The 10,704-nt window shown below is 38.7% G+C and overlaps 1 protein-coding gene across 1 annotated transcript in view; it reads right to left on the bottom strand.

The window, feature by feature from the left end:
* HSPA14 (heat shock protein family A (Hsp70) member 14) overlaps positions 1–10,704 on the bottom strand; it is a 31,027-nt gene continuing 20,323 nt past the window's right edge. Inside the window, exons 11-14 of the mRNA XM_017529814.2 lie at positions 4,366–4,578; positions 3,770–3,943; positions 1,079–1,149; positions 1–211 (exon numbers count right to left, since the gene is read on the bottom strand). Coding sequence (XP_017385303.1) covers positions 133–211; positions 1,079–1,149; positions 3,770–3,943; positions 4,366–4,578 — 537 coding nt within the window. The 3' untranslated portion in view covers positions 1–132. The remainder of the gene's footprint in view (positions 212–1,078; positions 1,150–3,769; positions 3,944–4,365; positions 4,579–10,704) is intronic.

Genomic DNA, 10,704 nt, shown 5'->3' on the forward strand with positions numbered 1-10,704 from the left:
TTACTAATATATTGTAGTTTAATAAAAAGTTTATATAGTTCATTGAAAAAAAAGCTTTTTAATACAAACACCACTTATACACAAAACCAAATGATATTCTCATTTTTAAAAATTCTTGGTTTCTCTAAAACACTAAGATGCTACCTCAATAGAGATTGCTTCACATTTTCCAGTTTCTTGATCTGTGCATGTCACATGTAAAGATCCATCCCTAAATAGATAAAAAGTAAAGAACATTTCATAAGCTCATTTTATAAAAACACAAAGTCTGTAACAAGTTACTTGCAGGCTTTCAGTAAACAAGGGTTAATTTTAATTTTTAAAAGAAGGGTATTAAGGTAAAGAATAAACATAATCTCAGTGTCTTTAAATTTAGTAAGAGTCATATATTTAACTAGTTGTTTTTAGGAACTTCCTTCCAGACTACTAAGAATCATGGTTATATTTCTTGAAAACCCATGATGATAAACATCTTAAGTTTGAGGCTTTATACAAGCTCAAGATGCATTATGCTATTTTCAAGTCTAGGTCAAGGCAAACTCACCCTGATGAACTGTATATTCTTCCTTAGTATCGTTTATGGAATAAGTTGTCTTTTAAGGTTAATTTGGAGAGGATTTACTCATAATACACAGTGGTATGGATAGCTTGTGGTTAGGAAAATGGCAATAGCTGAATTTAATTAGTAAGTTTTTTTCTTAGAGATTTTCTGTAGCAATAAAGAAATAAACTTACCCTTTCATAGGACAAATAGTAACAGTAATATAAACCTTAGAAAATTACACTAGAAATTGATAAATTACATCTCAAATTTAGCACAGATCATTTTCTTAGGTTGATGACAGCCAAAATAAAGGGTTCCTAAAATACTCAAAATGCAAATGATTTGAGATATACTTTTCTTTGTAAAATATAGTAATTTTGGGGGCAAAAAATGTAATTCACTGATAAAAACCCTCTGTAGGTTTTTTAATGTTTTTTTTTTCTAGAATGACAACGAGTAAAAAAAATCAGCAAACTCAAAAAATGGTCAAGTATAGAATTGAATTTTCTTAACAACAGAAGTTTAATCTTTTACCTTTTCATAGTAAGAACAGCTAATATATCACGTAATCCATTTTCTTTTTTATCTAAATCCTGGAGTACAACCTGTTTATACAAAAATAATATAAAGACAATTCAGCATTCTGACATACAAATGAACTGATGTATCAATTGTTGCAAAGGATCAAAGCTTATTTATCATGGAAACAAACTTTTAAAAATAGGGTAGTTTTCAATTCGTCTACCACTTAAACAGAATTCAGAAAACAGGAGTGAAGCTTTGTAAACTTGAAATGTCTCTTCCAGAAGGAGGACATATAAAATAAGTAATTCATCTGTCCCTTCTAAATGTCATGTCCTAGATTAAAATAATTGTTTCTAAGATGTACTATTAGTCTCAGAAAATAGAGGCTACTTTTCTTTTTTGTTAAGTAAGCCATTCCCAATAACACGCAAATTGTAATTTGGCAAGCCTTCTATATATACTTAAAAAAAATATAACAAGCACTTCAAATACACTTGGGAAACCACCTACTTAAAAGAACACGGCAAACTCTTGTACAACTAAGATTTGTAAGTAAGAGATGGTAATGAATTTATTACAAAATTCCTCAGTTTCCTAACGAATGGAATATCAAGAAACCAGATTTGAAGTTCTGCAGTGATTTTTTTACGCTCTGCCAAGATCTAGTTTAATGACCTTAGGTAAGTACTATGTACCTTGTTTTACTCATTTGTAAAATAAGGTTCGAACAGATGGGAACTCTGAAAGATTCTCTTCCAAATTCAGTGTTACATGACTAACTCTCCTCCTGGCATCTTTAAGTTAGGATATAGTTGCAGCAGCTGTGGAATCTCAGAGAGGATGTGAAGAGAAAAGGTAAAGGAAGTGTGAGAGAACAGCTAAGGAAATACTAGGACTGCTATCTGAGTTCAAAAACTTGACGCAGGGTAAGGTTCTTAGACACACATAGACCAATTCATCTGGAAGCGCTTTTAAAACTTGACTAATAGATTACAAGTTGTTAAGTCTGAGGTGCAGCCCAGGCATGTTATGCATGTGTGTGTTTTAATTATTCTTTTGTTGGATTTAGAAAATAAATATGTGGCCACGTACAGTTGCTCATGCCTGTAATCCCAGCAGTTTAGGAGGCTGAGACAGGCGGATCACCAGAGGTCAAGAGTTCGAAATCAGCCTAGTCAACATAGTGAAACTCTGTCTCTATGAAAAATACAAATATTAGCCAAGCGTGGTGGTGCATGCCTGTAGTCCCAGCTACTCAGGAGGCTGAGGCAGAGGAATCGCTTGAACCTGGGAAGTGGACGTTGCATTGAGCTGAAATCACACCACTGCACTCTGGCTGGGTGACAGAGAGAGACACCATCTCAAAAACAACAGAAAAATAAAATAAATGTGTGAGCTAAGAATATGTATCTCTTACACACACACACACACACACACACACACACACACACACCCTCATCACTAATAAACACCCTGTCTTCCTCCAGAAAACTAGGCATTTAGTCTGCTTCTGGACTTCTCTGAATGTGCATATATATATATTTAAAAACAATACTATACATTCTTGTTACCTGTATTTAATTTTTACTATAAAAGTAATTCATGCTCATGTCCTCTGCTTTTTGTAAAAAATTCAGTGTTAAGTGTCAAAAGTCAAAAAAACCCTCTTGGTACCTTCTAACTTATTTACCTACTGTCAAGCTTCTGTAATATGGTTTAAGCATCTATAGATATTTTCTGTATAAATGCATGGATTTCTGAAAATGCACCCCTACTCAAACACTACCTCCTCACATGTACTCATGCTCCCAGATATAAATACTGTTCTGCAGTCCGTGTGTGTGTGTGTATTTTAATGCAACTGCATTTCTCAGACATGTTTCTAAGTAAACAACATGGCTCTACCTCACTCTCTGTAAAGCATACAGAGGATCATATAGTATGAAATATGCATGCAGCATTTTAAAAAAAGCAAACCTATCTTGTCTCAGAGGCAGCATGGCACAATGGAAAGAACATGTCATGGGCTCAGAAATGAAACCAACCTGGTAAGAAACCCTAGCTTGACCAAGAAAATAAAGGATATATGCTATCACAGGCCAACTTCTTTTTTTTTTTTCTTTTTGTGACAAAGTCTCACTCTGTCGCCCAGGCTAGAGGGCAGCGATCTTGGCTCACTGCAACCTCCTCCTCCTAGGTTCAAGCGATTCTCCTGCCTCAGCCTCCTGAGTAGCTGGAACTATAGGTGCCAGACATCACCCCCAGCTAATTTTTTTTGTATTTTTAGTAGAGAGGGGGTTTCACTATGTTAGCCAGGCTTATCTCGAACTTCGGACCTTGTGATCGCCTGACAGGCCAACTTCTTAATCATCTGTAAAATGCACACAAGAGTGTGCATTTAGCATAAACCAAAAAATGTAATTTTCCCCTTCCACTTACCTAACTCCAAGGTGGGCCAGGAGCACATCAGAGAAGCAGTCGAAATACCCAGAACTCTTTCAAATTAAAAATGCCTATTTCTTCCCTCTTTCAAAAATGAGTAGACAGAAGCTCATTTTCATAAACTAGCCTTCATAAAATCCATCATAAAAATGTATTAGGTGTCCTTTATATATATACATTTTGTAATAAGATATTAAACTGATTCTAATCCAGAAAGAAAAGTTGTACAGTTTAATGTGTATAACTTTATGTATTCACCTGTGCAAACTTGATTTCCTCTTTGGCAGAGTTCTTCCCGTCAGACTCATAGAGTTCAAGGCACACTGAAGATATGCTTCCAGGGGCTTGCAATGTGTGTTGCCTTCGAGCTGGCAAAGGAGTACCAGATGGAAACAGCACTGTGAATCTACTGGCTCCTGATTCGTCCACACCCTAGTTAGCAGGAAACAAGGTGCATAGCCTTTGGTATTTATCTTTACAACTGAAAAAGATCTTCCCATTGTAAATGAGATATATATTCCTTATTGATAATCAGGACACTAGGCAAAGAGAAGAAAATAGAAATAATCCTTAATCCCACTCCACTTTATTTAAAAACATATTAAAACATACCTCTATCTACATTAGCTGATGATTCATATTATAGCTAACTTTTATTTTCCTATAACACTAACATGTTAGAGAAATATTAACTAAAAGAATATATGACATTCATTTAAAGCAGGATTATAAATCTAAATTTAAAACCTCTGCCAGTATACAGAAAACGGTTTATTGTAACATCATGGTATGTATAAAAACTTACAGCAATTAATTTGCACTATTTTTATGGAAAGTATAGAAAAGCTGCATACCTTAACTAAAATATCTCTAGCTGAACACTCTATCATAAGAGAGTCTTCCACCAATAGGTTTTCTTTCCCAATAAGAATTCCAGCTTCTATAGCTGCACCAATAGGGATCACTTCGTCAGGAGGGATAGAATTCAGAAGCTCAATAGCTGGGAAAAGATCTTTAATCAGTTGCTGTAGCTTTGGGATTCGAGAAGACCCTCCACAAAGGACAACCTAGAGAATAAAAATAATTTTCAGTTGTTTATTTTTAGAAGAATACTGTGTCTCAAATTAAGTGTAATAGGCTGAGTCATCTTCATCACGTGTAATGATAAAATTCAAAAAAAGCCCTATGTATTAACATATTATGTTATACTTAACCTATAAACATCCATATTTAACATATTATACATATTTAACATATTCTTTACTCACAGTAAAATTTAAAATGAGGAAATCTCAGCACTTATTAGAAAATACAGTATAGCTACATATGTCGTTCATAATACTGTGCATAAGAGGCTTAACCACAAATAGTCACTTGAATAGAAAATATATCAATATTTTGTACTGTCCAAGTCTTTTTTTAAAGTTTGAATCTTAAAGCATTTTTTGTGACAAATAATTGCTATTCTCTTGGTGAAAACTATGTCATAAACTTCTTTGCCTTTACCGTAGACGAATATTTTCAGTTTCTTGAGGAAAAGGAGATGTTTTATAAAACTGCATTTTACGCTGCTGGTACCATCTGATTTCAATCTCGTCTGAACAACTTCATATAAAATTGCTCCCTTAAATTATAGATCCCTTAAGTTCCTCCTTAATCCTCATTGAACACTTACGAGTCCATGGGCATTCAGAATATTGAATTAATACAAAAGCTAAGAAGGGAAATCAATAGACACTTCCTATTTCAGTCTTTATGATCAAAGCTCACTAAAGCAGAGAAGAGGACAAACTGATGAAAGCTAGGCCTGTTTCACAATCAGTATGAAGTAAGGAGGGATACTCTATTAATCTCCAGGTGCAAGCATGAAGAACATCAGCTGAAGGATATATTTTTTTTAAAAAAATGTTTTCCTTGGCAACGATCTTCAAAAGATCCCTTTGGAGGTAAGCAAAAAGAGAAATCTCTAAAATTTTATGATCCCAGGTAAATACCAGAACAAAAATGCAGAATATGCCTTTTCAAATTTCTCATATTTAACATCAAAAAGCTTTATTAATAAACAGTAAGTGGTGCTATCCAAAAAACAAACCAAAAAAACCAACCGTGGAAAATACTGACTTTTTTTTTTGGAGACAGAGTCTCGCCCTGTCACTTGGGCTGGAGATGCAGTGGTGTGGTCACAGCTCACCGCAGCCTCAAACTCCTGGGCTCCAGTGATGCTCCAGTGATCCTCTTGCTTCAGTCTTCCGAGTAGCTGAAACTACAGGTGTGTGCCACCACACCCAGCCAACTTTGTTTGGGAAATCCAAAGTTAAGATGCCAGCAAGGTAGGTTTCATTCTGAGGTCTCTTTTCGTGGCTTGTAGGTAGCCGCCATCTCAATGTGTCCTTACACGACCTCTTTTTTGGTACATTCTGGTGGGAGGGGGAGGGAGGGTGGCAAAAGCCTACTCTATTCTCATGGCAACAATAATTCTATTGAATCAGGGCCCACACCTATAACTCCAATTAATCTTAATTACTTCCTGAGATGTCTCATCGATAAGGCCTTCTAAGTAAGTTCGGCACCTGAGTCAAAATGGATTAACTTCCCTATTTCTTTGAGTGCATCTCAGGAGTTGTTCAAGAGGATTAGAGTGAGAGAGGCAGAGAAGACAAAAAAGAAAAGGAGGGGGAGAAGCAGCAGACACTGTTGTCTCTGCTTATAATGTCAAAACCTTAGAAGAGGTTATTAAGAGCAAGTCATGCTCTGTGGATACAAGAAGGGAGGTGGGGAGAGGAAACATTAGAAAAGAACTAAACCCAGCTTAGGGGATAAGGTTGTTACACTCAGCTTATGATAGACACCTTGTTCAGATGATGCCTGAGAATCATATGCCTCTGATTCTCCTATAGAGGCAACTTGGGACCTACTGATAATCAGTGGTCCTGACGAGGCCACTGACAGCTCCTCATCCAGGGATGAGAGGATGAGTTGGAGCCAAGCAGCTAAGGTCCTCCTTTAGACCAATGCCACCAAAAGCTAGGACTGCTCCCCTTGTCAGTGTTTATGTTAAAAGGGGTCAGTTTGTTCAGGTAATATAGGTAAAGTAGAGAAGCCTGAAATGGTCCATCTAACCATTCATGCTCGCTTAGCATAAATAATATAAAAATTATATATTATTGCAGAAAAACAACAAAAGAATACCTTCTCATAACCAAGTAAGGTATATCCTAGGCACATAATAATAGTCCCATATTAGGAAAATTATTAATTCATTACATAGCTTTAAGATAAATATAAAAAAACCCGTAACATCTTACTGGTGTCCAAAAATACATATGTAAAAACACAATACCCACTTCATATTAAAACTCCCTTAAAAATAGAAAAGGCCAAGGGCAGTGGCTCACACCTGTAATCTCAGCACTTTGGGAGGCTGAGGTGGGCAGATCTCTTGAGCCCAGGAGTTCAAGACCAACCTGGGCAACATGGTGAAATTCCATCTCCACAAAAAGTACAAAAATTGCCCAGGTGGGTGTGGTGTCAAGCACGTGTGGTCCCAGCTACTTGGGAGGCTGAGGTGGGAAGATCACCTGAGCCCAGGAGTTTGAGGCTTCAGTGAGGCATGATGGCACCATGACATTCCAGCCTGGATGACAGATGACAGAGAATCTGTCAAGAAAGAACAAAATGAAAGAGCGAGCTTTCTCAATATGATAAAATCTATTTCAAACCAACTACCAGTAATCAATGTTTGTTGATAAAAGTCTAACAGTATTCCCCTAATAAAAGGAACAAAAGAAGGAAGTCCAGCTTTCATAAAAATATTTAAATTCTGGCCAGGCACAGTGGCTCATGCCTGTAATTCCAGCACTTTAGGAGGCTGAGGTGGGTGGATTGCTTAAGCCCAGGAATTTGAGACCAGCCTGGCTAACATACAGAGACCCTGTCTCTACAAAAAATCCAAAAAGGCACGCAACTGTAGTCCCACCTACTCAGGAGGCTGAGGCGGGAGGGTCGCTTGAGCCTGGGAGACAGAGGTTGCAGTGATGTGGCACCGAGCCACAGCATTCCAGCCTTGGCTTCTGTTTTATATTTGCTTGCTTTGATCAGAACTTAATTTTTTTTTTGGACAGAGTCTCAAACAGAAGGGAACATATTAGAGAAACGTCTCCTCACTTACAGATATACCTTCTCCCAGCACCCGCAGCCCAGCCCATTTTCCTGTTGCCCTTGTAACACAACTTGAGAGCTGACTGTGCTTGTCTCCAACACCTCACCTTCCCACTATTAAACCTGCTCCAGTAAGGCATTTATCTCCACAGCTCCCCTACAATTGCTCTAACCAGTCATTCAACACGGCTAAGCCCAAGGGTCAATCCTCAAGGAGGTGAAGCCTCACCGTACTAGACATCCGGCATCACAGGCCAGCAGCTCTCTCCCTTCCTTAGGGACATGTTATTGCCTGTCTTCCTGGTTCTCCTCCTTCTCACTGGCTGGTCCAGAATCCCCTATGCCAGATGCCCTTCTGGCTTGCAACTGTTCCAAGATCCTGTCCTGGGATCTCTTCCTTGTTGTGGCTCTACTTCCCCCGTAGGTACACTTGTCCAGTTTCACAGCTTTAAAGAGCACATGAGGGACAAAAGTGTCTCCAGCCCATAACCCTCTTCCCAAATCCAGACCCCTATGTCCATCCACAGTGAGCTCTTCACACTGAGTCCCGAATGCTCCTTCCGGAGATCTGGGCCCTAGCTTCCTTGCCAAGCTCACCTCTGCCCACCCTCTCCTTGGCTTACTCAGTTTGGCCCATGTTACCCTCCCTGCTGGTCCTCAGGCACCACTCCCACTCTTGCCTGTGGCTCCTCTGCCTGGGACAATGACACATATTCACATGGCTTGTTCTGTCACTTCACTTCATTCAGGACTCTGATCAAAAGCCACCTCCTCAGAGGGGACTGTGACCTGAAAAAATCACCCTCTGTCACCAATTAGGAACTTATCCTGCTGAATTTTCTTCATAGTATTTATCACAATTGGACATTATTTTATGTTTCTTATCACCTGTATATCCTCACTATATTGTCCGTTCTACGACGGCAAAGGCTTTGCCATATTTACTACTGTATCCCAGGTGTCTAGAATCTGCCTAGCATAGAATAGGTGTGCTCAATTATATCTGTGGGTTAATCAATAAACAAGGTTGAATATATGCCTAGGAAATTCAGGAATTCATTAAAAATCAGTAATCCAAAGAGTTTATAAAGTGACAGAATGTAAGATAAATAGGTAAAATCACAAGCTACCTCGTTTATCAGCAAGAACAAATTAGAAGACTAAAGTATTAAAAAATCTCATTTACAAGAGCAATAATGTTTACTATTAAATTATAGCTGAGAGCTGTGGGATTAAGAAAACACATAGGGAAGTATTAAAGAAGATCCGAATAGATACCAACTTTGTGATTAGGAAACTAAATACTATAAAGTTATTACATCATCCCAAGTTATTTTATAGACAATGCAACCGTGTCAAAATAACGAGATTTTATTTTTAAGTTGAAAAAATAATTGAAAAAATAATTTAAGTTGAAAAAAAGCTCTCTGAAAAAAAGAACTGTAAACAAAGAGAACTTTAAAACTGCAATGTTAACAATTAAGGTTTACATCTACTCAGAAAGTAAACTGCTTTTTGGTGAGCAATTTGTTAACAAATACTAAAAGTCTTAAAATGTAGGATTTACTCCTGAATTTTATCCTAAGGAAGTGGAAGACATCCACTGAGTCACAAAGACTGTTGTGTAACATACACATCCAACATATGGAATGGGTGTGATGAATGACGATACATCAATGCAATGAAATGCTATGGAGCTATGAAAACTGCAGCTATAGAACCTAGGAGCTTGGTTAAAATGCAGGGATTAACCACATCCGTTTATCTAAGCTCCCTTCCACAAAGCCCACTAAGCTGACAACAAAGGGATTTAAGACAGTATAAAGATAGAAAGGCAAACTAAATGGAAGAGAGATCTTGAGTTTGAGATGCCAACAAATTTTGGAAGCTGGAAAGAGGTAAGTGTCTTAATGCAGACGAAGTTTGAGATAACCGAAGAGAGGCAGGGTGGTTTGATGCATAGGATTCCAGGTAGCAAATACCACAGAAAGTGACGGTGAGGCACAGAAGTGAAAACATAAGGGAGCACACATGTGGAGTGGCTGCCCCTGCCCCTGCCCCCGCCCCCACCCCCAGCTGCTCCCTCACCTAAACAGGTGGCCACCTGCACCTTCTCCCACACTCAGGGAGGGACTTAGATAGAAAGACACAGCAGCAACAGGGATGGGGCATGGTGCTGAAACAAGGAGAGGAAGGGAAAAGTCTGCACATTCAAGATAAGAACTCTGAAGCTCAGAACCCTGGAGCTCTCTGCTCTCAGGCCAGACACCTGACCTCCTCAAGCAAGAGATTAGAGAATTCCTTCTGAGAAAAACCAAACACTCCTCATACTAGACCCCCGCATACCCAAATGAGAAGGCAGTGGTCACAAGCATGAAGAGCACGGTGACAGAGACAGACCGTCTGAGTTCCAGTCCTTGCCTCACCATGTCTAAGTGCCAGCCTCAGGACTGCGAGGCAAATTCTTCACCTCTCTGGAAACCTTAGTTTCCTCATCTGAAAATGGAGATAAAAGCACCTACTTCCTGGAGCATGTGTGAGGATTAAATGTTTGAATGCATGTAAATCCCTATCATTCACTCCCCTTTCCCTGTAAAAGGATCCCACCCTACCCACTCCCATCACTTGGCAGGTGGGGTCTATCTCTCTGCCCCACTGTCATACCTGCTGTGACACTGAATGCAAACACACTGACATGCACCTATGTCATCAGAGGTCCAGGCAGCTGCTCCTGTGGCCTGGGTCGCAGAACAGAAGTGGAAAAGAGTACCAGCAGTGGACCCACAGCCAACTTCAGCTGCCCACCTGTAACCTAAGTGTTGCAGAAAACTGCTGAGAGGTGAGGGTTGTTTTCTTACTGTACCAATGTCAACAAACTAAGAAAACAATTTCCTATTATTAAGTTCTCAAAAGCCTGTATCTTAGAAATATCTGGAATGTCTAACAACATTTTCAAACCTAAAACTATTTCCCCTCAATTCAAGCAACTGAGAACTGCAATATTAGTGATAATGAAATGACAGGGCTTCATGACC

The sequence above is a fragment of the Cebus imitator genome, unplaced genomic scaffold, assembly GCF_001604975.1.
Source record: "Cebus imitator isolate Cc_AM_T3 unplaced genomic scaffold, Cebus_imitator-1.0 Scaffold61, whole genome shotgun sequence".
Lineage (NCBI taxonomy): Eukaryota > Metazoa > Chordata > Mammalia > Primates > Cebidae > Cebus > Cebus imitator.